General features: G+C 47.4%; 8 protein-coding genes across 11 annotated transcripts in view; 3 read left to right on the top strand and 5 right to left on the bottom strand.

Moving 5' to 3' along the window:
* The window catches only part of LOC108156758 (cAMP-specific 3',5'-cyclic phosphodiesterase), a 120,467-nt gene extending 109,680 nt beyond the window's left edge, over positions 1–10,787 (bottom strand). For all 3 annotated transcript variants that reach the window (XM_033392000.1, XM_033392004.1, XM_033392007.1), the window contains exons 1-2: positions 10,650–10,787; positions 8,874–10,540 (exon numbers count right to left, since the gene is read on the bottom strand). In XM_033392000.1, the coding sequence (XP_033247891.1) occupies positions 8,874–10,540; positions 10,650–10,733 (1,751 nt within the window). In that variant the 5' untranslated portion in view covers positions 10,734–10,787. The remainder of the gene's footprint in view (positions 1–8,873; positions 10,541–10,649) is intronic.
* LOC108156839 (protein new-glue 3-like) lies at positions 1,786–17,823 on the top strand. The gene is made up of 2 exons (XM_017288554.2): positions 1,786–1,827; positions 17,295–17,823. Exon 2 carries the CDS (start codon positions 17,295–17,297, stop codon positions 17,628–17,630), a length of 336 nt encoding a protein of 111 aa, XP_017144043.1. The 5' UTR covers positions 1,786–1,827; the 3' UTR covers positions 17,631–17,823.
* On the bottom strand, positions 3,972–4,813 carry LOC117188347 (salivary glue protein Sgs-4). Of its 2 annotated transcripts, none has more exons than XM_033392071.1 (2): positions 4,610–4,813; positions 3,972–4,369 (listed from the first exon to the last, which is right to left on the bottom strand). In XM_033392071.1, exons 1-2 carry the CDS (start codon positions 4,785–4,787, stop codon positions 4,110–4,112), a joined length of 438 nt encoding a protein of 145 aa, XP_033247962.1. In that variant the 5' UTR covers positions 4,788–4,813; the 3' UTR covers positions 3,972–4,109. The 2 variants fall into 2 exon arrangements, with proteins under 2 accessions (XP_033247962.1, XP_033247960.1); XM_033392069.1 differs by having other exon boundaries at positions 3,972–4,522; positions 4,610–4,812.
* Positions 11,282–11,504, top strand: LOC117188375 (protein new-glue 4). The gene has a single exon (XM_033392116.1). It carries the CDS (start codon positions 11,313–11,315, stop codon positions 11,502–11,504), a length of 192 nt encoding a protein of 63 aa, XP_033248007.1. The 5' UTR covers positions 11,282–11,312.
* On the bottom strand, positions 13,055–13,722 carry LOC117188351 (protein new-glue 2-like). The gene has a single exon (XM_033392072.1). It carries the CDS (start codon positions 13,678–13,680, stop codon positions 13,234–13,236), a length of 447 nt encoding a protein of 148 aa, XP_033247963.1. The 5' UTR covers positions 13,681–13,722; the 3' UTR covers positions 13,055–13,233.
* LOC108156830 (alpha-tubulin N-acetyltransferase 1-like) lies at positions 14,051–15,258 on the bottom strand. The gene is made up of 2 exons (XM_017288542.2): positions 15,150–15,258; positions 14,051–15,083 (listed from the first exon to the last, which is right to left on the bottom strand). Exon 2 carries the CDS (start codon positions 15,053–15,055, stop codon positions 14,186–14,188), a length of 870 nt encoding a protein of 289 aa, XP_017144031.1. The 5' UTR covers positions 15,056–15,083; positions 15,150–15,258; the 3' UTR covers positions 14,051–14,185.
* On the bottom strand, positions 16,461–16,895 carry LOC108156850 (protein new-glue 3-like). The gene has a single exon (XM_017288579.2). It carries the CDS (start codon positions 16,846–16,848, stop codon positions 16,513–16,515), a length of 336 nt encoding a protein of 111 aa, XP_017144068.1. The 5' UTR covers positions 16,849–16,895; the 3' UTR covers positions 16,461–16,512.
* A 3,879-nt stretch (positions 17,824–21,702) lies between the features above and the next one.
* LOC117188353 (protein new-glue 3) lies at positions 21,703–22,390 on the top strand. Its single transcript, XM_033392077.1, has one exon. It carries the CDS (start codon positions 21,779–21,781, stop codon positions 22,169–22,171), a length of 393 nt encoding a protein of 130 aa, XP_033247968.1. The 5' UTR covers positions 21,703–21,778; the 3' UTR covers positions 22,172–22,390.
* The last annotated feature ends 3,212 nt before the right edge of the window (positions 22,391–25,602 follow it).

The following is a 25,602-nucleotide window of genomic DNA, read 5'->3' as shown; positions in this document are numbered from 1 at the left end:
TTTGATTTAATTTTCATTAAATATTTCCTATCGAGAATGTGGGGGGTGCTGTGCTGCTGGTTGGCTCTTTTGATGCTTTCACGTCTTTAACCGCAATTTCCTGTGCAATCCTGATGGCAAATTACCTGTGGCGCTGCAGGTAATCATCTGACCACCGCAGAGGCAACTATCAACTCAAAAACTTGCACGCTTAGAGCCAGATACCACAGCCTGCCGCCTGCCGCCGGCCTTCTTGTGCAGCCTTGGCCATGAACAGGACCACAGCTGCTCCTGGAACGGGGGGCACAAAGCAATGTCAACGACTTAGACTGGATCCTTGACTGCCAGATGCAGCATGGCCCATAATGTTCCCACTTGCAGGAGTTACACGTTGGCCTTGAATCCCACTTCCGGTTGCAACGAAATGTCGGAGTAAGAACTGAGATTTTCCCTCCCTTTGCCAGTAAAACGGCCAGCTGGATCCCAAAAGCTTCCCGGATGGTGGCAGCTGTAAAGCTTGGAGGGTACCGTATTCGGCTGAGAAATTTGTCGAAAAAAGCTTAGGCGAAAGCATATGTTGGCCGTGGTGAAAGCTTACGAAGGCTTGGGTAGTGGTGGATGGATGGATAACAACGGCAACAGCTCTGCTATGCTTTAAGCTTCGACAAAAGCTCCATATATCAAAGCTCAAGAAAAGCTTCCCAAAGCTGTCATACGTTCAGCTTAAACATTAATATCAGGAATAATAATAATAATAAGTTACATATATTTTAAGAATAAAACATAAAAAAATTTAGTTTTAATTTTAGCGGATGTTTTACAGAATAATTATAAATAATAATAATTATTTTGGAAAAAATAATATTATTTTAATCATACTTTTAGCCAGAATTTCTAAAAAATAAAAATAATAATGTGTAAAATGCATTTGTGACCTTTTGAATCATTTACGAAAAGAATAATTATTTTGAGCGGAAAAAACTGCAAACTAAAAATAATTTAATTTTATTCATACTTTTATCCAGCATTTCTAAAAAATACAAATAAAAAATAGTTATGTATGTATAATGCATTTGATATTGATTGATAAATGGGAGTTATTTTTGGCCCAACCTGACCCGTTCCCGGAAAGGTTATCTCCCGTTCCCTGGCCTATCCATACTATAAATAATCGCCACACACCTACGCACGTCTTTTGCTGAAGTTCAATGACTAGCAACAATGGAGATCTACTCAGGCGTGAATTATTGCCAGCAAGCTGCTGTCCGTTCGGCTCCAGTGCCCAAAACAGGAACAGGATACTGGAGAAGGAGGAGGCGGAGGCGGAGGCGGAGACGGAGGCATTCCATGAAATGTGGGATGATTCTACTCCAAACAATGGGTAAACACACACATGGTTTCACAATTTCAGTGGTTAAACCTCCTCCTGGAGGGCCTAAGAGATCGCTGGAGCTCCAACCGTAGAGCCAGTAGAGCAAAGGAAAACACAAATTGAAGCCATGTCAGAAGCAAAATGAGGCAAAAAGAAGAATCTTTCCAATATGTCGGCATATATATGTATAAGCTATGCTCGTATGTTTTTCAATTAACTAAATATAGACTTTTTTATACAGATCATTGTTGTTTGGCCAGAACGCTATTTGTTATCGAAGTATTCGTATTACTGACACATTTTGGCTAAGGCAAGCCCTAGTAAGCGTGCCATCCGAGACGTCGCTCCAGATTCGGGTAAAACCCAAAGAGGCTTCGGTTGGAAACTGATCTAGAAAGCAGATCTATTGAGCTATAAAAGCCCCGATTTGGTCTCTGGAAAAGCATCAGTTGTTAGCCAATCCAACTATCACCAACATGCGGTACTCTTGCGTCCTCCTCCTCCTGGCCCTCTTCGGCTGTGTCCTGGTCAGACAGACCAGTGGCACCGGCACCGCAACCACCACCGTGGCGACTGTCACAGCCACCACCACCGCGGCGACTGCCACAGCCACCACCACCTCTGCATCCGCCACCACGACTGCCGCCTCCGCGACCGCTGACACCACAACTACCGCCGCCTCAAGCTCAGCAGCCACAACCGCCGCCCCTTCTACACCATCTGGGGGCAAGACCAAGGTCAAGCGCAACTGGAAGCGGAAGGTGCACAAGGGCAAGAAGAGGTCCATCCGCCGCAGGAACAGGAACAGGAACAAGAACAACAAAAAGAGTGGCTAGGCTAGGTCTGGCTCTAGATCCACAAATGGAGGTCTACAATCCTGGCACTGATCCTGACCCAAACAAATTCCCGATAACTCGATGTCTTTTTGTTTTCTATATTTAAATGATTATTATACCCGATACTCAAAATGAGTATTGGGGTATATTAGATTTGTGGTAAAAGTGGATGTGTGTAACGTCCAGAAGGAATCGTTTCCGACCCCATAAAGTATATATATTCTTGATCAGCATCAATAGCCGAGTCGATTGAGCCCTGTCTGTCTGTCCGTCTGTCCGTCCGTCCGTCCGTCCGTCCGTCCGTCCGTCCGTTCGTCCGTCCGTCCCCTTCAGCGCCTAGTGCTCAAAGACTATAAGAGCTAGAGCAACGATGTTTTGGATCCAGACTTCCGTGATATGTCACTGCTACAAAAATATTTCAAAACTTCGCCCCGCCCACTTCCGCCCCCACAAAGGACGAAAATCTGTGGCATCCACATTTTTAAAGATACGATAAAACCAAAAACGCAGAATCGGTGAGGCTGACCATATATTCTACAGTGCAAAATCTGAACCAGATCGTATAATGATTATAGCCAGAATCAAGAAAACAATTTCATTCTTTCTCGCTCTGTCTCACTCTAACACACAGGTTTCATGGTCGGTTTTGTCAATTGCAAAATATGAGTTCAAGGATCTCAGAACCTATAAGAGCCAGAGCAACCAAATTTGGTATCCACACTCCTGTGATATCGGACCTTGACCGTTTCGTGTCCAAATTTCGCCACACCCCCTTCCGCCCCCGCAAAGGACGAAAATCTGGGGCATCCACAAATCTCAGAGACTATTAAAGCTAGAGTAACCAAATTTGGTATCCGCACTTCTGTTAGATCTCACTATAAAACGTATATCTCAGAATTTCGCCACCCCCCCCCCCCCTTTTCGGGTATAACTGTAGAGTTGCGGTGTCCGCAGCAACTCACAACGTTCCACCTCGTTTTTGAATAGTTCTAAGGCAATAAAATAGGTTGATTTAATCACATATGTATCAAGGAAGTACTTAAGAACAGAGAGTTGGGTGCATCGTGGATCGGTTCCAGCAATGTTCGGATACACCACATCGTTCTGTTAGACACACTCGTATGTAGAAGCAAACTCGTAGACGAAAATATGCATTGCATTTATCTGGAATTATCATCTCTTTGTCTATAGAAGCTTGGCTAAGGAAATTGTGTGGATTCTTGTATGAGAATCGCGTTAAAGAATTAATTTTGACTAAAAGAATAATTATGCCACTTTTGTTCTGTTTAAATTTGCTTTAAAGTCGAGGACGAGTCACCTCAAGCCTCATCCTGTGATAAATAAATACAAAAGGTTCCACTACAGTAGCCAGGGCATTGTCAGAAGGTTCATTTCCGCTGTGGCCACACAGAATGGCGTGCAAAATGCAAAAACAGAAGCAGAAACGAAGCAGAGCTCTCTCGTTGATGGGATAGGCAACATTAACACACGCGATGTGGCTCGGTGGCATCTGTGGCACTGCCGGCTGGGGCAAGCATCCAAGGACAGGGACAATTGCATGTGTAATTTGTGTTTAGTGGGCTGGCAGTGCTCCATTAAATGTTTCACACAAAAGAAACAAAGGTCTGATGCGGCAGGTGTAACTTCCACTGATGTGGGTACAAAAATATGTACATCTGTACATACGAGAGAGCTCAATAGTCAACTACTCTCAAAAAAGTTCTGTATCTAGATGCTCATAAAGAGAGGCCAATGGACGAACGGCCTTGACTAGATGGTCGGGGATCTTTACCGCCTGTTTTGGTTTGGTTTTTTATTATTTTTGTATCATTTGAGACTTAATGGGATCGGCCTGGGAGGATTGGATGCCTCGCAGGCTGTTCCTGATCCACCTTTGTGGTGTTGCTGGGTGCTCCCTTTCTCTAACCACACGATTTGCGTCGGCCGTGCTTCCGAGCTCTGGTTTCCCCACACCCACAAGGTGGCTGAGTGGTTGGTTCTGCAGTGGTGCGTGTCGTGCCAGGCGACGTGTCTGGGAGTGGTGTTACAGGTGGTGACCAGGTGCAGCAGGTGGGCTGGCAGTCTGATATCGGGGGCTGGGTGGTTGGACCACAGGGAACTTCTTCCCCGTTGCCACTGCCACACGGTGGCTGGGTGGTTGGTTCTGCTGTGGTGCGTGTCGTGCCAGGCGACGTGGCCTCAGAGTGTGACAAGGTGCTGCAGGTGGGCTGGCAGTCTGATATCGGGGGCTGGGTGGTTGGACCACAGGGAACTTCTTCCCCGTTGCCACTGCCACACGGTGGCTGGTTGGTTGGTTCTGCTGTGGTGCGTGTCGTGCCAGGCGACGTGGCCCCAGACGGTGACCAGGTGCTGCAGGTGGGCTGGCAGTCCACTATCGGGGGCTTGGTGGTTGCACCACAAGGCTCCTCTTCCTCATTGCCATCGGAGCAATCGCAGTCTTCCGACAAATCGCTGTTGTCGTCGACGTTGGTTGGTTCCCTGGCTACACATGTTCTTGGTCTTCTCTTTGAGCACTTGGATGCAGAGGCCTCGAAGAGGGCCCCGGCCACAATCAGTCCCATCAGCCAGAGAAAGCGCATCTTGCATACTGCTGCCGGAGAGCCCCAATGCATCTCCTATATATACGCAGAGATGCAGGCGACGATCCCGGGGTCTTGGCCCTATCCACAGCCATTCGGAGGTGTCGGGTGATGGCCTTCCACAAATATTTGTTTGTTGGAAAGGTCTGTTCTTCCATTTTTGGCTCGCTCCACGCGCTTTACTTAGCGCGTTCTTACTTTTATTTTAGCTGAAATTATTTTTCTTTTTGGTTTTGTTGAAGTTTACTTAGCGACATCTGGTTATTACCATATTGATTGACTTTAGGTTTGCTTTTCTTTCGGTTTCTTCGAATTATTCGTTCATTTACGGGGTTTTTTTTTTTGTGGATCTTTCCCTCAAAGAGAAGATCGTTGCTAACTATATCTATACTATATGGGAATGGGAGAGTTCTGCGATAGCTGGAAGGATTTTCTACTTTCCCAAAAATATAATACAAATTATTACATTTTTTCTTTGAATTTAATACAAGATTTACGCGAGTATTGATCAAAGTTGCTATCGTTAGAGCTTGAAGTGTCAAGAATAGTCACATCTCCAGAGCAATCACCTTTCTATTGTTTCGGAGCCCGAGCCCGACCTTCTCGTGGGCAAACAGACTTTTGGCAAACGACATTGGACTATAAAATGCGGCGAAAGCGATTAGACGATTGTCAGAATACGGAGCGAACTGTGTGAGAATGAAGTACGACAAGCGATCCCTGCTGCTAGCCCTCCTCTGCCTGGGCATGTGCTTGGCCCTGGTGGTCGGCCAGGAGCTGGACGATATTTCCGAGGCCGAAGAGGACAGTGGCTCCTCCGCCGATGTGGATGGCGCCGATCAGTCGGATGGAGACAACGGCACAGATGTGACAGACGATGGTGGCAGCAGCTCCGATGTGGACGATGGCTCTGCGGATGGGGAAGACGATTCGGCGGCAACTCCAACACCGCCACCAACGCCGACAAAGAAGAAGAACAACAACAAGAAGAAGGCTGGCAATAGGCGCGTCAATAGCAACAAAGCCAACAGCAAGAAGACCGCTGCTCGGAAGCGCAACAACAGCAGCGCCAGGAAGACCACCAACAACAACAACAGGAGGAGTGCTGCTCGTGCCATCAGCAACAACAATAGGATCAAACGTCGCGCCAACAACAATGCCAGAAGAACCCGGGGTTAGGGGTTCGGTGTTCGGTTATCCATCAACAACAGCAACAAAAACAACAACAACAACAACAACAAGAGTATATGCAAAATAAATTTTTTTTTTATGATTTAATCAACTGTTTTTTTTACCTTTTTTTTATTGTTTTGAAGAGCATAAAACATGCAACAAAAAAAAACACATTTTTGGTTGAAATTTATGTGTAATGTTGACCGATGACCAAAAAATGTTCGAAATTCGTTCAAATGGAAAGCGGATATGCACATGTTCAAAATGGCAGAAAGAAAATAAAAATAGAGAAGTCGATGGAGTATAAGTCCCCACAAACTGTTCAATTATCCACAACGTTTTCGTTGGGCTATCATCATAAGTTATTCAGGTCCTTGTCAGCACAAAGCCACAGAACGCACATAGACCCATACATGGAAGCATAGATACATAGATACTCGTATTGTATCCAAAATCCACAAATAAAATCAACTTGAACATCTTTTCTTTGCCTGTCGGCAGCAACCTGAACCTGGAACCTGTGTGGTGGTAACTGAAAGTTTTGTCACTTAACTTTTGTAATTCGATTAAGTCTCGACTAGCTGGAAATTGATTTCATTGTGAGTCGCTAATTGCCCCCAGCCCACCACCACCCCCACCTCGTTTATTGGGCTAACTTTTCAGTTAGTTAAAGTTGTTGATTTTCTAGTTTGGTTACGCCCACGAGACGGTGACGGAGTCGGGGACGGGGACAGGGACGGGGACAGGGCGTATTCGCAAACAGCTTGACAATGAGAGTGAGAGTGGCAGTGGCAGTGGCAGTGGCGGTGGGTGGGGAAGTGGCAGTGGAAGTGGAAGCGGTAGTACTAGCCACGTTGTGCTGCTGGCTTTTGTCTGACGTGCTTTGGTGTATGGTAATTTAATAACAACCTGGGGAACATTTGTGCAAACGTTGCCAAAATGCCAGCGAGACAATTGGACTCGTTTGTTTCTGATTATTTTGCAAATACATTTAATTTTGTTGTTTCATTTATTATCTTTGCGAAGGCCGAGCTCTGGTGGATTGTGGGTCTTTAATTTGCAAAAAGATTGCCAAAAACTGCCTCTCAAAACAATTTAGAAGCTATCCAGCTGTGTAAGTTTTAAGCGGTACCCAAATTTGCGGCTTCCTTTGGCAATGTGGAATGGCAAATAACTGGTCTCTCGCCCCAGTTGAATTTTCTTCTTCGCAATGCATTTAATGCACATGTATTATTAGGCACTTGTAGGCACTGCCCCTCAGATTGGCCCCTGAACCATCGAAACGATCGGTTGGGGCCGCATTGTAGACGACCTCTGAGAGGACGATTAGTCCAAAGCTCCGACTCCGGGCCTTCAGAAAGCACTCGACCAGCGACCCCCAGGCAGATGTCTCTGGTCGATGGCCGACCATGGCTCCGGAACGATATTCCCGCATCGTGCAAAGATGCAGGCTGTGGTGTCGCGCACAACGGCACCAGTGGCATGAGGGCGGCATTTCTGAGGCGCCAGTTGAGCGATCCAATGTTCTCCTCAATGAACGGCCGAGCATGACCCTCGATTTCGTGCCCGCAACAGGTGGCCGGCCTCGTGAAGCACACAGACGAGGAATCCAGGCATCCACATCCTCGCACATGTCCTGTTTGATTAGCTTATCGACCAGTACGGGGATGAGTAGCCGCAGAGCACCGCGGGCGTAGTGCTTGGAAGGACGCGCTGGTGCAAGACCCTTGTCCATGGCTTCCTTGACCACGTTGCCGGTCGACCAGAACTCGATGTCTTGGATGTCCTGGCTTCCTTAGTCGCCTTCATGGCATCCACAGTGATGCGGTAAAGGGGGTAGGGCTCCATGCACTGGTAGTACGGGGTCACTGACTTCACCAAGCACGTGAGCATGTCCCAGCAGAGAAAGGATGAATCAGAACCCAATCAAATCTGACCTGGGCTCAAATAGTAAAAGTAAAGCGGGGTTTTTGCAGAGTAAAGGCAGAAGTGTAATAAATTGCTTCAACGCCTACTAGGACTCAATTGGCTCAAACCTCCAAAAATTTCAAATATATTTCAAATATTTCACAAATTTTTTGTCTGTCTGGTTCGTTAAGTGGAGGCTTAAGATATGCGGTGGCTTCTGACTGTGGGATCGCCAAGAAAAACATATCGATGCCTGCAGCCTTACATCAGAATATCAATGACATCGATGCTACCATCTCTAGGTTTCTATCTCTTTGGTCTAGCGATTCTTACGTTTTACCCGGAGTTGCTTTAGCTTCTTTTCTTTAACTGGAGATGCAAATATAGAACCGCAGGAGACCATGACACATGGAAGCATATGTATGTTGCTGCGAGGTCTGTGTGTTTTGATTTGTTGATTTATTTGTTTTTCTGTCCGCCTCCACAAAAGTCAGGGCGAATCGAGGCGGGACCGCCTGTGGCCTTCACGACGGCTGCTTTCTTCCCTACTTTGCGCCTAATGAGCAATTTAATTATGCACATTGATTGATTGATTCTAATTGATGGAGAGGCACCGCGTCAGGCACAGAACGGACCAAAATTCAACCTTTAAATGGCCAAAAGCTTCGCCTCAATAAACCCACTTACTTTATGAAACAGCCACAACTGGTAACTGTTTTCCTCATTATGGCTATCATCGATTGGAAGCTGGGCCTGTCAAGGACTCCAAAGACTACCTTTGGAGTCCGCTGGCAATTGAAGGATCATTGAAATGTAACTGAGAAGGAGATAGATTCCGAGGCGCTACAAGCATCTAGATTGCAGAGACAGGGATTTTCGATCTGGATAAAGAAATGAATAAGCCAGAAAGCACGCACTTTGCAGAGATGTGACTATTGTAGGATGTTGAGTTCTAGAGTGTTGAAAGAGTGCACTGAGAGAGTAAGTTTCGGGATGTGAACTTACCGAACATTGGCCAGGGTGTGTCGTCGGTTCTTGAGATAGCGGCTGTGGTACTTCTGGAGATCCCCGATGGAGCCCTGCTCGGCCTGCATCTTGCTGGTGGGCAGCAGCTGCGAGTTGCTCGGATGCGAGGAGGCTAGAGCGGAGGCCGACGTCGAGGTCAGGCGATGATGGGCCGCAACGCTGACGCTGCTGCTGTTTTGGGTGTTGGTGGCGTTGCCAGTGCTGCCGCCGCTGGAGGCAAGGGTCTCGTTCGAGTTGCTGCCAATGACGGTGGTGGCCGATGAGGAGCCGCCGCCGGTGGAGCCGATGGGTGCTAGGACGATGCGCGACCAGCAGGACTTGTGCGGCTTGCGGAACTTAAGCTTGATGCGCGGCGACGGAGTTGAGGCTGTGCCGTATTCGGTGGCCTGGCCAGCACTGACCGATCCAGATCCTCCAGCTGCTGTCGCCGGTCCCGTGGACGACGAGGTGGCCGACGAGTGGTGCACACTCTCACAGCTGCCGCAATATCCCGCCCCGGCGATGGTTGGTATCGGCGGTAGTGTCTCTGAGCACTGGCTGCTCAGGGACAGCTGCTTGGAGTTGGCCTGCTCGGACTCCTCCTCCTCCTTGATGTGCGGCAGTGGTGAGGTCTGTGGCTGGCAGCTGCAGCGCTGTGTCTGGCTCTGGCTCTGGCTCTGGCCCTGGCTCTGATTGGGGTTCGGGTTCGGGTTCGGGTTCTGGTTCTGACTTGGATTCGGATTCGGATTCGTGTTGCTGTACAGACTGGATGGGGTGGTCACTGAAGTGAGCAGATTGCTTGGGGCAGCGACTGCTGTCGTCGCCGTGGAGACCGTCACTGGCTGGATCAGGCTGGGGGCTGTGCTGGTGACGGAGCCCAGCTGCTGGACTACTGCGGTGGGTGAGACACTAGCGTCACTCAGGGTCTCTGGTTCGGCGCGACGGGCCACAAGACCGCTGGCCAGGGAAGCGGCGGCTATGTCGGCGGCGCTCAGCTGCTGCTCCAAGTCCTCGTCCACGTCGTTGATCAGAGTCTTCAGCGATATGGGCGTTGTCACCGATGTGCCACCGATCGTGTCGGCCAGCGAGTGCTTCTTCTCGCCGGTGGTATACGGTTCGAGGTCGGACTCGCTGGTTTTCTGCTGCCGCTCTGCGGCTCCTTCTACTCCTCCTGCTCCTGCCCTGTGTGGCTCGGTAGTCGAATGATCACCTTTGGTGGCTTTCCTTTTGGCCTCCTCCTGGTCCACTCCCACTCCCGACTTCTGTTGCGGATCAGTGGTGTCCGAAATGTTTTTGTTGGTTTTGGGTTCGTCCGGTGTCTGTGCGGGTGTTTGGGGCGGACTTGTGGCGGGGGCTGCGGAGCCGCCCCCGCGACAAGGTAGGCAACAGCGAAACACTGTGCCACCGAAGCACTTGGTCCTTGGCTTTGATTTTCGCTTTCCTTGCCCCTTGCCACTCCCACAGCCGTTCCCACTACTACTGCCGCCAACGGCTGCGCCTCCAGCTCCAGCTCCTTCTCCAGCGGCACCACCGCCTCCACCGCCCCCACTGGCTGCCAGGCCGTTAACGTTGCAGATGCCACCTACTGCAGCTGTTCCACTGTGGCCGTTCCCGTTCTCGTTGCCGTTGCCGTTTCCGTTTCCGTTGCTGCTGCTGCTGACGCGATGCTGGAAACCAAAGGGAAATCATTGAAAAATACAAATTGAACAATTATTTAGCTATCATTAGTGGATATATGTATATAGCGGACTACGGTCTGCCTCCCCGCCCCTCAACCTTGGCCGGCGGCTGGTCCGAGCCCTTTGGCCCCGCATTCTTGCTAAACGGAAAACTCTGCGCGAGCCTCGCCAGACGCATCATTCCCCAATCGATCCTTGGTCCTGGTCAGAGGCACATGGTCCTTCACTCGGCTGTCTGAAAGGAGATGGAGATAGAGAGAGAAAAACACGATCAGTACATGGATTATATGGCATTTAGCTTATATATTCTTATATAGTAATAATTAATAAATACATGAAGAATATGTAGATGGTAAGGGCATACACATTGCGGTGCGCGAGAGTAACTTTCATTCCAATTTCTTTTCTTAATTTCCCCTCCGGTGCCGCCTCAAAGTATGCCACACAACAGCAGCAGAACAGCAGCTGAACAGCAGGTGGGGATGCGATGCACGTATGTGGGTTATCCACATATTTGCCAACAAAAGTTTTGCCAACATCCGCATCCGACCTTCCGGCGACCAGCAGCGGCAGCTGCACAAACTGACCCACATGCCACATGCACACACAGCGAGGCGGCGTGCCCCAGCTTCGAGCTCGGTATTCGGTTCATTTCAGTTCCGCTGTAGGCACAGCGATTCACTTAAATCCACTTAAGTCCATCATCGGACGGAATCGCGCAGTGCCACTGCCACTGGGCGCACAACGCAGAAAAATTCTGATGCCGATGGTGGAATTGATACTGAAACTGAAAGTGCTGCTCCTGGTGCTCCCCTGGCTGCTGATATGCAAGTTCCTGTACAAGCCCGAGGACTTTACGGAGCCGTCGGTGTTCTACAACAGCCTGGACTATCATCCGGAGGACTACATAGACACGTTCACAACGCTGCAGCAGGAAGACTACTTTCAGTGATTGTGAAATGAGGATAATTTGTTGAATTTTTTGTATTGTTTAAGTTTATTCCCCTATAAAAAATATAATGAGTGTCGGAGAAGCCCCGCTTTGGTTACTGTAATAATTTCAATCTTTTTTTTTCGTTGATGAGTAATGGAATTTTTGGTTAGCACCTCTGCGACAGAGACCTACTTTTTAAGAAATTTAATGAAAGATTCGCAGGCAGAGATAGATCATTTGTGAAGTCCCAAGCCAAATGTGCGATATATTTGTGAACAAAAGAGTTCAGCAGGCCTTCAGCTATATGTATGCGATATTGTTTGGCAGATCAATATTATTCTTATAAAGATACGTAGACAATTATGTAGATAAATCTCTTCCGTTGTGGCCTGGTTCCCAATAATCCAATTCAAATGGAACCAATCGAAGCTCAGAAATAAACAAATATTTAGATCACTTGGTGCTTGGCGCAATGGTTGACTGTCACGATATTCGTACTTGGGATAGTACGTTAGAGAGCTATATTTAAACCCGATTATAATAGAGACCTTTGAACAAGTGGATAGGAAATTCGCAAACCGAATTGGCGTTTAAAAATAATACGCAAATTAAAGACAAATATTTGGACAAATGACAATGATATGGAACATTGGATACAAAAACACACATAATTGTCAGCTGATCTATGAAATGAAACGGCGATATCTCTGAAGAACAGGTTCAATTTCGACTAGTCCTAGGGGACTTTTTTTTAAACCATTTAGTTTGTTTTCTTTTAGCTTTTAAAAGCTCTTAGCCGAATGGAAACTTTTCAAATTATTCAGGGTATTGTTTTGAATTGAATCTCTATGGTATCTATAAGTCAGAAGGCTGTTCTTTGAGAAATCTCAACACAATTCTTCATAGACGGTAAAACAACAGCGTAAATTCTCAATATAGTGTTTCATAACACAAGTTTACACGGTTTTGGACCTGAGCAATAAAAAGCTGTTTATAAGGTAGATTCGGAGCCTGAAATTGGTTCTATTGGCCATTAAGGGCCATTTATTGAATTGGAAAGTACAAATCCGAAACGAACAGAGGTTGAACTGAGTCTTTTATATTTCTTGGGATCTGTTTCACGCTTTAGGGTCCAACAGTAGTCGCTCATCATGCCTTCGTCCCAAAATCCTTGGTATCGCCTCTCGATTTTCGCTATATCTTGATGTAGCCGCTCTCCTTGCCCTTCGCTCGTATTGCCCAAGTTTTGTGGGAAAAAATCAAGATGTGAATGCAGACATTCGAGCTCCAATCTTGTGGTAATTTTTCAAAAAATTGTCGATTTCTTGTTTTGTAATCCGGTGATTTGTAGTTACCGAGAAAGTTGTGAACAACATTTTTAAACGATCCCCATGCTGCTGCTTGGCCATTACTTTTTGAATATCAGGTCCCACCACTATTCCTTCTTTGATTTTTGCGTATGACAGTTTTGGAAACAACTTGATTAAGTACTGGAAAGCGCAGTACCGAAATCATGTAAGCCCATTAAAGTCTTCGACAATTCAGACAGAATAATATCCCCTCTGATGTATTTTTTAAAAGCTGTTATTTCGTTTAATTTTCTTCAAACCAAATGTTAAAAAAAAGTAAGGCTAGTCTTCGTTGTGCCTTGGATAAGAGATACAACTAAAGACGAAATGGGTATCGTTCAACGTGATCGTTTCGTGGTGGTTCGGCGGAGTGCAGCTTGGGGTCAGGGGGGTGGTGTCTAGCCGCTCATCCTGCGGTTGGAGAGGGATCGGCGCCTTAATGAGGTGGTGGCACTGCTAGAGGTGGTCGAGACACGGTGATGGTGACGCCTCCTGACCTTCCTGTTCTTCTTGCTCTTGTTCTTGTTCTTGTTCTTGTTCCTGTTCGCGCTCCTCTTGCCACCAGATCGGTGTTCTACCCATTTCACGGTCCTCTTTTTCTTTTTGCCGCTGGTGGAGGCGGCGGTCGTGGTGGTGGTGGTGGTGTCGGCGGCGGAGGCGGAGGTGGTGGTGGTCGTGGCTGCTGTTGTGGTTGTGGCACTTGCCGACGTTGTTGTTGTTGTGGCAGATGCAGACGTTGTTGTTGTGGCCGTTCCCGTGGTCGTGGTCGTCGACGACGCTGCCAAAGACTGGCCGATGAGGACACAGGCCAGGACTGCCAGGAGCAAAACGCAATGGTATCTCATGATGATGATGATGGCGACTGCAAGAACTCTTTGCCAAGCTCCAGCAAAAGACTGGCTTTTTATACCCCGCAGCGTGATTCTGCAATTGTGTTTGCATTTGCGAACCTTTTGTTCCGTTGCCATTTGCCGCCACACATTCCGGAGAGAAAGGAAAAGACAAAGAATTCGCAAATATAGTGGTCTGTCTCTGCCGACTATACAGCTGCCAAAGTTAGGGAAACGACCTCGAACCCACACCAAAGGAACGGAATCGTCTGTGGCCTACCACCGGGTGCTGTGCGACTCGAGAACGGGCCGGGGACTGTGTTGCATAGTCTCGAGCGCGGATCAGGAATCGCCCGACTTGCTTGTAAAACAAAGGTAACACATAGCTGCCAAAATGTATACATATTTAATAATGTCATCGGTGATAACTAATGATAAACGCTAATGCTCGGGGGCTTAGCCGCTGTCTGCTGTCTGCTGGTGTGTCACACATATCCATGCGGACTGTGGTGTGTGCGATTTATGTGTGGCGTACATTCGATCGGCTGATCTGTCCGTCGGCAGCGTGGCTGGCATTGTTGCCTCTGGCCCGAGAGCCCTGAATAATCTCGGCCATGCTGCAGTCGCTGTTGCAGCGGGACGACAGTAGGTCCGTGGTTGAGCAGCTCAGCTGCTGCGGGTCCTGGAAGCGGCGTTTCCTGTAGTTAGCCTCCCCGACATGGAACGTCATGGCACTGGTGCGCTGCCTCTCAGAGCCGGCGGCCAATCTGGCTGGGACGCTCTTGGTGGCCTGCAGGAGGGGCATCGAGGGTGACACACCCTGAAAGTATCCCTCGTAGAGGACGAAGTGATTGGCCTGTGGAATGGTGCGCACCAGGCCGTAGTGGCGGGCCATGAAAAGTATCAGCTTCTGGGACGGACGGTCAACCGATAGCTTCGACGGGGTCCACTTCTCCGCCGCCAGCATGGCCTCGAAGAGCGCCTTGCCCAGGCCACAGCGCTGGCGGGACTCGTGCACATAAAAGTCCAGGACGGCTGGAGCCCGCTGCACCTTGTGCACCTGGCCGGTCTCGTCGTACAAATAGAGATCCTTGGTGCCGACCTTCAGCAGCCCGACGACCACTCCGTTGGCTCCTTCCTTTCCATCCGCCATCAGATACACGGTTTGGTTGTCGCTCTTCTCCAGGCGCTGGGCCGTCGTCACCGGGTTCATCAGGTCCTGGGCTGTGGCCGACAGCTGGCCCATACGGTCGATTATCTCCGCCATCTTCAAAGTTACGTCCGCGCACTTAAATCGCTTGCCGGAAAAGTTCTGCGGCAGCAGGTCCGACGACACTCTTATAATCGCCTCTGGAAACAGGGGCTTAATATCAAAGCAGAAGTCCGTCATTGCATTTAGTTCTTGTCTCTGTGTTGTCCTGGCCGAAATAAAATTGTAATAGAAACTTATACGAGAGTGAATATAGTTGAATTTTAACACTTACAGTGCCAGATGTTAGTTTTTTCGATTATTACCGATTTCCTAGTAGTTGTTCGATGTTTTTCCAGCCGATGTTTCTCGGACCAACACTGAGCACTGACTGTATTTCGGAAGCCCCAGGCCCAAAAAGCTGACACAAAAGTTATGTGATCAAATTTCTAGATTTTTTCGTAACTCGGTGACAATATGACTATAAATTATTATCCATATGAATATTTTTCATACAGAAAGTACAAGCAATAACCTCAATTCCCGTGCACTCTGCGGTCACACTAAGCGATTAAGTATCGTCAAAAAAAAGGTAAATAAATCGAAAGCCACCGTATGGTGAATAGTCAATAAAAATGTAATAAAATTGTACGACTGTTAGAATAAAACTTTTCAATGAAAGAAACTACGAATTTAATTCTGTTAGTGATGATAAAAGATAAAAGTAAGAACAAAATCGTACTCAATCGATACCAATTGGCTGGCACTACCGACAGCTTCCAACACTGTCAATTCGTGGAATTTAATTAGCTTAATCAATTGAAAATGTGTAAAGTTGTCCGTGGCCCGAATAGTAACATGCCACTGATCTAGCCAGCCTTTGGCCCGTTTTGGCGGCTCAATTGCCATTAAGTAGCACCAAGTCACACAGGTTTACGGATTAGGCAAGCCACAAGCACCCCACAAATGATGGCTGCGGCTGCTTCCACTGATCGGTGCTATTGCCCGGCTCTGGGTTCGGGTTTGTGCAGGTAAAGCATTCATCAATATTTGGTCCGACTACGTCTAGCGGCAGGTCGGGGAGTTTCTGGTTTTGATAGACATTCGCTGGGCGAATCGGACCCGTTGAGCTCTGAGGAAGAAACAAAAGCGAAACAGCCGATCTATACGGAATATATTTCACAGGAGATCTCATGAATTCTGCACTCTACTACATAGGGACCAAAGTAAGGGGTAAGACGCAGCTGCTTGACCAAAGAGGAGGCCAATGCCAATTTGGGGCCTGGCAGAAAGGACAGCAGCTTCTTCCCAGGGGTCAAACGCGTGGATACCTTGCTCGGCATTGACGGCAACTTTCACCATGATCTGTACGTGGCCCAGTTGCGGGATAGACAACACTTGCCATACCCAACAGAGCCAGCCCCAGCCCACGACACACTTTGACATTCTTTCAGAGTTCATGTTAAGCAATCAAATAAATAAAATAAAATTTTTTAATTGCCTTAAAACTATTCAAAAACATTAATTAGAATTAGAAAATTAAACTATCAGGAATTCGTTTGGGTCGGAATCAGTATCGGAATTGGTAGGTATCATTATGGTGTCCACTTGTGGCTCCATTTAGGGATTACATTTGTGGATCTAAAGTCAGACCAAGCCTAGCCGCTCTTGTTGCTCTTGTTCCTGTTCCTGCGGCGGATGGACCTCTTCTTGCCCTTGTGCACCTTGCGCTTCCAGTGGCGCTTGACCTTGGTCTTGCCCCCAGATGGTGTAGAAGGTGCGGCGGTTGTGGCTGCTGAGCTTGTGGCGGCGGTAGTTGTGGTGGCGGCGGCGGTGGTGGTGGTGGCTGCCGTGGTTGTGGTTGTGGCCGATGCAGAGGTGGTGGTGGTAGTGGCAGCCGCCACGGTGGTGGTTGTGGTGCCGGTGCCACTGGTCTGTCTGACCAGGACACAGCCGAAGAGGGCCAGGAGGAGGAGGACGCAAGAGTACCGCATGTTGGTGATAGTTGGATTGGCTGACAACTGATGCTTTTCCAGAGACCAAATCGGGGCTTTTATAGCTCAATAGATCTGCTTTCTAGATCAGCTTCCAGCCGAAGCCCCTTTGGGTTTATCCCGAATCTGGCACGTTTTCTGGGGCTGGCTAAATATAAACTGTGTCACCAATGCGAAAACTTCGGTAACAAAGAGCGTTCTGCAAAAACAATAATTCGCAAATTTGCTCTTGCGCCCCTGGCAACTGTTCAAACACGAGAGATTTCTCTTCTGTTTCTATTTTCCGCCACACTTCCAAACAATGATGAATTCGTTGTGTTGCTACTCCGATTTGAATTTGAGTTCCCATTCTCTATGGTACAGAAAACTTCCGCGCCGGAGTACAATAAAAGGCAGTAGAATCTCCCTAATTGTCATCAGTTCCTCAAAGCAGCCGATCCATAGACATGCGGTACTCTTGCGTCCTCCTCCTCCTGGCCCTCTTCGGCTGTGTCCTGGTCAGACAGACCAGTGGCACCGGCACCACAACCACCACCGTGGCGGCTGACACTACCACCACCACCTCTGCATCGGCCACAACCACAACCACGGCAGCCACCACCACCACCGCCGCCGCCACCACAACTACCGCCGCCACAAGCTCAGCAGCCACAACCGCCGCACCTTCCACACCATCTGGGGGCAAGACCAAGGTCAAGCGCCACTGGAAGCGCAAGGTGCACAAGGGCAAGAAGAGGTCCATCCGCCGCAGGAACAGAAACAAGAGCAACAAGAGCGGCTAGGCTTGGTCTGACTCTAGATCCACAAATTTAATCCGTAAATGGAGCCACGAATGGATGCCTAATCATACCGATTCCGATACTGATGCTGACCCAAAGGAAGTCCCGAAGAAATCATATTTTTGTTAGCTTTTAATTGTCCCTTTGTATATTTCTGTTCCTTAAGCTTAAGGCAAATATAAAATTTGATAACAAAGTAATATAGTTCTTGGGGAACTGGCAGAAGGCGTCCATATGGATGCCAGGCTGTCGCCTTTGAATTAAGAATTGAATTTGTTAAGAATTAGATGGGTTCACATATTGTAGGGCAGTGAAGAATATCTTGGGCGACAATCATGAAGAGCACCCATTTTACTTTCCCTCCGCCCAGGTTCCACTGGCTCTGGGGAGGGCCTCTTTTGAAGTATTTATATGGAAAAGTCTTTGGCTGCTGGGAGTGAAAAATGCGTACTTCTAAAAAGGAGCATTATTTATTTATGTTTCGATGCATTGAGCTGTCAAACTTCAATTTCCATGGAAACCCATTAGCAGGAGAGTCGAACCCACGAAACCCGCAAAACGCCTCTCCCCCTCGGGGGGGGAACATCAGTTTACAGGCAACGAAATAAGTGAAAACTTTCTATTCCAAAAACAACCAAAAACCGAGGCGGGCAGCACTTTTGGGCCACGAAAGAGTTGCCATAGATACCGCACAGTCATGTGTGTGTGTGTGTGTGTATTTTTGACATGCAACAAGAAATATTTTAAAGAAATATCAGTAAAAACGATTAGCATAACAAAGGAGGTGTGCTTCAAAAAATTGCGAGCATCGAAACCACTGAGCAAACAGCAACCGAACCGCGAACCAGCGAACCGCCTGCCACTCTCGGTGAGATCTGGGGAGCTGGAGGCGAGAAATTGTTTCCATTATGCGATGAATTATTCGAACCATTTTGGAGCATAGCTTCGGGGCTGCTAGTCAAATGAGCAGCTGCCTGTCGCCATCGCCATCGCCGTAGCCGTCGCCGGTGCCGCCAGGTATGCCGAAAACTATGCCAAAATTCTGACAGGTCTTGGGGCAACGAGCTGGAATGATAGTTGGATTGGGGGGGATGGTATCCCGCCCCCAAAAAGCAGACAGCAGACATGCTGGGACGTGAACGCTGCAAATGCTGAAGGGAATTAATAAATAATTCATACGAATCTAAATATTTCGCATAACTAATTTGGCTACTTAGGGCTCAAAGCGTCACCTGCGGTACTCAAAGTGCGTTTCTCGGAATGCAACTTTGATGGAACTTCCTTTCATCTGGTGACTTCAATTATGCATATTTGTGATAGAGTCGGAGATTTCTTGGGTGACACTTTCACAACAAATCCAAATCGAAGCTCTTTCTCTCTGGCTTCTCGCTGGAAGGGGAAGAAATCATTCTAATAGCAATATCTCGCTGTTGCATGCCACATAGCCTGGATAGAGCCATAAAGCTGCTGGGGATACATACACATACACATGTATGTGTATTTGCTATTGATTTTTATTGAGACATTTGCAAAATTAATGTCCATGATGCGGGATAGCCGATCATCCCAGGAAGCACTCGACCCGACCCGACTCGACTCGACTCCACTTGTCGAATGATGAGTGGCATTAATAAATCAATAGCATTTTGATGGCAAATAATTTGAGAGCAGCAGCTCTGGCTCATCCACAACCTCGACATTCTGCGTCCTCGCCCCACCCGAACAAAGGACATGTGTGTGTGCTCCTGATAAGCGACTTCCATGGCCTCCAGTTATGCTGCAGCGAGACTCGACTCGTGTCAAGTTATTTTATTGATTGATGCCGACAAATCTAGTTCCTGTTGTTCTGCTCTCAGCATTAACAGAACAGGAGATACCACCTCCCCCCACAAACACACACAAACACACACACACACATGCGAGGATACAGGCTATACCGAGTTTCTATATAAAAAAACAAAAATAATGTCATTAATTTTCGTGCAAAAAGCCGCACAATGGGGACTCATCCCCATCATGTCCATGGCGATGCAGCTGGGGGATTGGGGTACGGTTTCCCAGAAAGGATGAATCAGAGCCCAATCAAATCTGACCTGGGCTCAAATGGTAAAGGTGAAGCGGGGTTTTTGCAGAGTAATGGGAGAAATGTAATAAATTGCTTCAACGACAACTCGGATTGGGTCGAACCTCTAAAAATTTCAAATATTTAAGCCCGAAAATAGTTATCGAAGTAGATTTGACTTTCTAATGCTTCAGACCATCTTTCGGCATCGTCATGTCGTCCCTCAAAACACACAAATTTGTAGTCTACTAAAATTTGTGGGATTTTTTCTTTCGAGAAAAATGAACTCATCCCAAAATTTTGAGCTGAACCGGACTAAAAGAATTTTAATGCAAATTTGCACAGAGGATCCCCAAGTGAGTTGGGGCCATATACCAAGCTCATCTGGCATTTTGTCTGTGTTTTGTTTTTTGTCTTTTCAGGAAGTGGCTGAACAGTTATTTTTACTCAATCAGACAGAAATAACCAACCCGGAGACCATGCAGTTTCTGGCGAAAATCAGTCGTCTGAAGAAAGGTTTCCACCAACTAAACCATGACTGCATCACTCGGGAACGCGATAGTCCATCCACGAATTTATTTTCGCTGGACATAAGCCTCGAAGCGAATCTGGTGATATTGAAAAGAGGGATCATGCATCTCGCCAAGGAGCTGCAGCAAAAGAAACCCATTGAACAGAAGTCGGTCTAGGCAACAATAGCTAACATTTTCTTCAGATCAACATTTTCTGCAAGTACTCGCACACTCGGCAAAGAAGAAGGCATCAATAAACTTGGTTTCCCTGCAATTTGCGTCTACTTTTATACAAAAAAAACAACTGAGAATGTCTCAGCACATTTCGGGATGGAATCCGGGGCAGGCCTGATCCTTGGACCGCTTGCCTTCGTCCAGGAATCGTCTGGTGGCCGCCACATCGTTCAAAAGGCTACGGACTTGTGGCCCAAAGTCCGGTGTATTCAGGCAGGGTGGGTCTTGCATTGTTATTCGTGGCTTTACGTTTCGTTTTCAATAGAAAGCCGTGTTTCAGAGATGCTACCTCGACTGAGTGATGGCATTTGGTGGGTAGCTGTTCTGCTTCCGATGGTTCTGCTATCAAACAGTGTTGGATGATTCCCTATTTTCACATATTTATTTTTCAGGAATATTCTCTTTGTACAATTTTAATTTGCTGGTGTCAAAGTCGAAGATCAAGGCATTTGTTTCGCAATTTATACATAGGCTAATACTAGCACAACTCTTTCTTATTGATACGTAAATTCATGTGGCATGAACGACGAGGTGGCTGCCGGAAAGCTTGTTCCGAAACTAGATTTCAAAGTGGACATGTCGCCTTGGACATGGACTATTCCTTAAGATCATTCCCTGTCATGGTAAGCAAGCCCTTGTACATCACGAAGAGATGTAATGGGAATCAATCGTCGATGGCAGCTGCCACACAAGTTTTGGCAGACTCTCGGGTCTGCCTGTCGTCTACCACACCTGGGGTTTGTATGTCTGTATACGCATATATAACACCATTTAGTTCTCTGGTATTCCCAGAGAGCAGAACAATGATCGCACGATCTGTTTGTGGATCGGCCTTCGTCTAAACAGCAGCTATACGAGTATAAATATTGAACAAGCCCGAACAGCTCGTAAGCCCCAAGAGGCAATTGATGAATGAAATCGATGAGCCACCGAAGCGATCAGATCAGTCGCTTCGGATCGATGAATGAAGATTCCGCGGGTGGGATGTACCCAAATAGAGTCTCTCTATGGAGTGTAGAATTCGGCAAGTATTATTATCAGATCGTCTGGGGCTCTGGGATCGCTTGTTTGGCATTTGTTTCACTGGTAATTGTTCTCGTGGGCAAATAGTTGGCATTTGTGCAAATATTTCAATAAGCGTAGTGTTTGGCTGCTGTATGTCTTTGACGTTATTTTTTTTTCTTTTTTTGGTATTCGCAATTGTACCGACTCCGTGACGCAGGGAGTGCGTCGTTGTAGAGTGATATAAATAGGGCCGCATGGATTCTGAAAACGTCAGAGAAGAGTTAAAGCTCTTCCACTGAATTTATCCCGAGCCAAGTAGTCCTCAGTTCTCGGCCAATATGAAGCTTCACTGGCTGCTCCTGGCTGTTTGTCTGGCCTGCTCGCTGCGGATCAGCTGCGGCACCGGCACCTCTACCACTTCCACTACCGCTGCAGCGAGTGTGACCAGCACCAGCGCCAGCGCCGCCGACGCCACCTCCACCACCACCACCACCACCACCACCACCACCACCACCAGCGCCTCCACCCCGGACGCCAGCACTTCGGCCAGCAGCAGCAGCAGCGACGATGCTACCACAGCCGCCAGCAGCAGCAGCAGCAGCAGCAGCAGTAGCAGCTCCTCCAGCAAGAAGAGTGCCGCTGCCAAGCGCAAGGCCCGGCTACGTCGTCGGAGGGCTGCCAAAAGGAGGGCGGCCAGAAGGCGTGCTGCCAGAAGGAGGAACAGGGGCTAGACAGGACGGACAGGAACCGAGACCGAGACCGATACCGATACCGATACCGATACCGATACCAATAGCGATGAGGACGAGGCGGCCCCATTGGATTGAGATGGCTGCTCCCCCGCACGCTGGAAGCTCAAATTTTTTGTTGTACCCCTCTTTGTGTATGTCAATGTTCAGTAATTAAATATGTATCCTGGGCTATGGTTTAGAAATGCTTTAAAAAAATAATCAATTCTTTGGAATCGTTTATCGGAGCAAAAAGCTGAAATATTCCGAAAATCGAAGGGTTTTCCATGACATCTGAATGGAATTTATACAATTCGGCTTCCAGCCTTTAAAGTAAGTATTCCAAGATGATCTTAAAAATATACTTTTCGCCACAAAGCAACGCATTTCCTACAAAAATATTAAGTGGCTCTCAAGCTGTAGCCCTTAGAAAATGCAGAGAATAGTGAACAGGAGACTGTTGTTGAACATTTGCAAATTGAATTTGACCTGGCAGTCACAGTACAGGTTACAGGACCTCCCTTTCACAAAGCAAAACCGGTGGCGGAGGAGGTGGAGGTGAACAAAATGAATTTAACGGGGCATTTGGAATGCACTGAAACGGTTAGCTTGATTACTTGGCCCTGCCGTACATTGTTGCTTCAAGGGTGAAAGGTTAAAGCTGCCACTGAATCAACCCACACAAAAACAGACAGACGCACACACACACGCACACATTGTACGAGTGTACAAGAGAGCTGCTCGTCCTCATATGAGCTGCAATAAAAAAAAGCAACAAGTTGAAAGACCACGCAAGCAAAAAGCAAAAGCCATCAAGGCCCCCCTCACACACACACACACACACAGACACACACCAATCCCATTCCCAATCACAAGACCAGAAATACCCCAACCACAGCACAAAAACCCATCAGCAATTCGAGCACATAAAAATGGTTATAACCAAGAACCAAGAAAGGAATGATTATGGCTGCCATCAAAACCGAATATGGAGATACCCTTATTGAATAAACGAAATAATATAATGGATGCAGTGTTATTTTCTCTATAAAATATACTAATTCCACTATATTGATCCCCTTCTAAATCAGCAATGAGGACTGCCTGATGTGGATCCTCTGTGGAATGTCCATTGATGTCAGTCCCCAATAGATGCACCTTTTAAGGGGTATATTTCTTATTTCCACTTCCTTGAAGGATCCCCCTTTAAATGCTCTGCTTTATAGGAATCTTTCCTTCTGCAAAGCGCCTTCTAGGACCTTGCTATAGCCCTTCTTGGGTTAAATTCGATTTGATTTCACCTTTCGGGAATCCAGCTGCATTTTTGTTCTCCTCCTCATGGAAATACTGTAACACCCGCTGGATGGAGGGTATCGGAATGGGAAACAATAACAAGAAGCAAACAGCAATGCCAACACAATACACTACAATGGGCACAACTGTTGCTGTTGCTGTTTCTGTTTCTGTTGCTGTTCTTGTTCTGCTCTTGTTTCTGCTCTGTTCTCTTCTCTTCTGGCTTCTGGTGCCCGCTTTGGCCGTTGCTTGTGCCGTTGTCTGGCATTGCCAAGTAATGACAGGCGCGAGCTTGAAATGAAAGCGAAGCGCAGGACAGCCGCAGCCCACAGCCACAGCCACAGCCACGGCCCCACTTACAGCAACAGCAACAGCAACAGCCACAGCAAACAGAGTGAAGAGAGTGAAGAGAGAAGAGAACACAACGGTAGTCGCGTGGAAGTGACATTCGTCTTCAGACAAAAGCCCAAGCACAAGGAAGAGTTGCGATGGTGAGGGGGACAAGGCGATAGAGAAGGCAATAGTATAGGCCAAAGAGAAGGAGCCGCAAAACAATGGGTCGGTGGGTCGGTGGGTGGCTGAGTGGTATGAGAATCCCCCAACCCCCATACAGGGTCCCCATTTATCAAATTGGAGAAAATCCATCAAATTTATATAGCACACCCCTTGGCGTACCCATTATTTGATCATTTCATTTGATTTCGTTTCGTTTATATAATATCCCCCAGCCCCAGGTGGGTAAAATATTATTGATCAGATCAGCTTTACTAATTGAGTTCATATATGTCTGATTGGGCACGCATTTAATCAGCAAACGCGCTCAGAGAATCTTCAGAGACCCTTCACTTTTTCGGTGGGAACGAACCCATTTAAAGATCAATCTTTTACATAATCATAATATATTAAAGCAGAGAGCACGATTCATATTTTGTGGCTATTTTTTATACACTCCCTAATGCGAAAAGTATACCCTGAAAGATCAGATAAATTCGATTAACATCGGTACTCCTTAGGAAACCATTCCAAATGGGATTCACTTTTGTTTTTCACATTCTGCAAAATCGAAGGCTTAATCGTCTTATTACTTTTTATAGGGGGTTTTTAGAGAGAGGTTTGGCCATTGATCCCCTTGCGAATCGAAGTGAGATACTGCCAGGGTATGCTGAAGTCCAATCTCTGGGCTCCCAGCATTCCATCTCGTTGCACGAGTGTGCGTTGCTCCCGGGACACCCAGTATTTATGTACAATATGCACATATGTATGTGTATTGATATGCTGCGCTTTGTGGCCGTTGATGTTGATATGCTCGACGTGACTTATATTATACATATATCTCTACACACACACACACACACCATTTATTGTGTATGCTACTATGTATCCACATCCACATCTGTGGCACTAAAGAGAGGTACGAGGCACTTGTGTCAGAGTGTGTGCGAGCGAGAGTGGCATACAATTACGCCTTGTTTGTCTTGTCCTCGCCATGCCTTGTTCTTGTCTGTTCCTGTTCTGTTCCTTGCCTGCTCCACTCCACTCCTCCCCTCCCCACTCCACTCCTCTTCACTCGTCTGAGCTCTGTTTTTATGTTCTCTCGTTGTTGGCTCCTATTATTGTTATTGCTACGACGCCCAATTCTTTGGAATACTTTCGTTGTACTGCTTATTATTTTGCAAATACTTGAGGCCAAGAGGCCCCCTACCCCCACCCCCACCCCCACCGCATGCTCCAAACATATTTGAAGCCAGCGAACAACAATTGCCCACTATAAGCATGTTGGGTAATTTTTGTATTCTCCATTCTTGAGTTTGCATTTATTTTTTGGCTCCCTTTTTGCCATATTATTTGTGCGCTTCGTTTACACACAATGGGGCCGGGGCCCGGCCGTCTGGTGTGCGGCTTATTTTCGAGAGTTGACGAGCAACAAATGCAGGACCTGCCGCCGGGGACAGAGAGAGGGAGAGAGAGAGCTTAGAGCAACAAGTGTGCGAGTAGCACAGCCACAGGTCGACGATGGTATTATTCGGGGTCATTGGTTAACTGGGAATTTAATTTCGAGTGCATTTTGGTCTGGAAGACCAGAAGGATCTCTCAAGGATATTCCCGAACATCTACTGTTCGAGAAGATAGCGATAGATCTA

This window comes from Drosophila miranda, chromosome XL (assembly GCF_003369915.1).
Source record: "Drosophila miranda strain MSH22 chromosome XL, D.miranda_PacBio2.1, whole genome shotgun sequence".
Classification (NCBI taxonomy): Eukaryota; Metazoa; Arthropoda; class Insecta; order Diptera; family Drosophilidae; genus Drosophila; species Drosophila miranda.
Note: the sequence above shows the minus strand (reverse complement) of the source record. Positions and strands in the feature narration are given on the sequence as shown.

What these genes read in the sequence shown, in the direction of transcription:
- LOC117188347 (XM_033392069.1), bottom strand. Translation starts at nt 4,787, where the DNA reads ATGCGCTTTCTCTGGCTGATGGGACTGATTGTGGCCGGGGCCCTCTTC. An exon ending in TGGCAATGAGGAAGAGGAGC is followed by an intron (nt 4,523 to 4,609) that starts CTTGTGGTGCAA and finishes CGTCGCCTGGCA; the next exon opens with CGACACGCACCACAGCAGAA.
- LOC117188375 (XM_033392116.1), top strand. Translation starts at nt 11,313, where the DNA reads ATGCCGATGGTGGAATTGATACTGAAACTGAAAGTGCTGCTCCTGGTG.
- LOC117188351 (XM_033392072.1), bottom strand. Translation starts at nt 13,680, where the DNA reads ATGAGATACCATTGCGTTTTGCTCCTGGCAGTCCTGGCCTGTGTCCTC.
- LOC108156830 (XM_017288542.2), bottom strand. Translation starts at nt 15,055, where the DNA reads ATGACGGACTTCTGCTTTGATATTAAGCCCCTGTTTCCAGAGGCGATT.
- LOC108156850 (XM_017288579.2), bottom strand. Translation starts at nt 16,848, where the DNA reads ATGCGGTACTCTTGCGTCCTCCTCCTCCTGGCCCTCTTCGGCTGTGTC.
- LOC108156839 (XM_017288554.2), top strand. Translation starts at nt 17,295, where the DNA reads ATGCGGTACTCTTGCGTCCTCCTCCTCCTGGCCCTCTTCGGCTGTGTC.
- LOC117188353 (XM_033392077.1), top strand. Translation starts at nt 21,779, where the DNA reads ATGAAGCTTCACTGGCTGCTCCTGGCTGTTTGTCTGGCCTGCTCGCTG.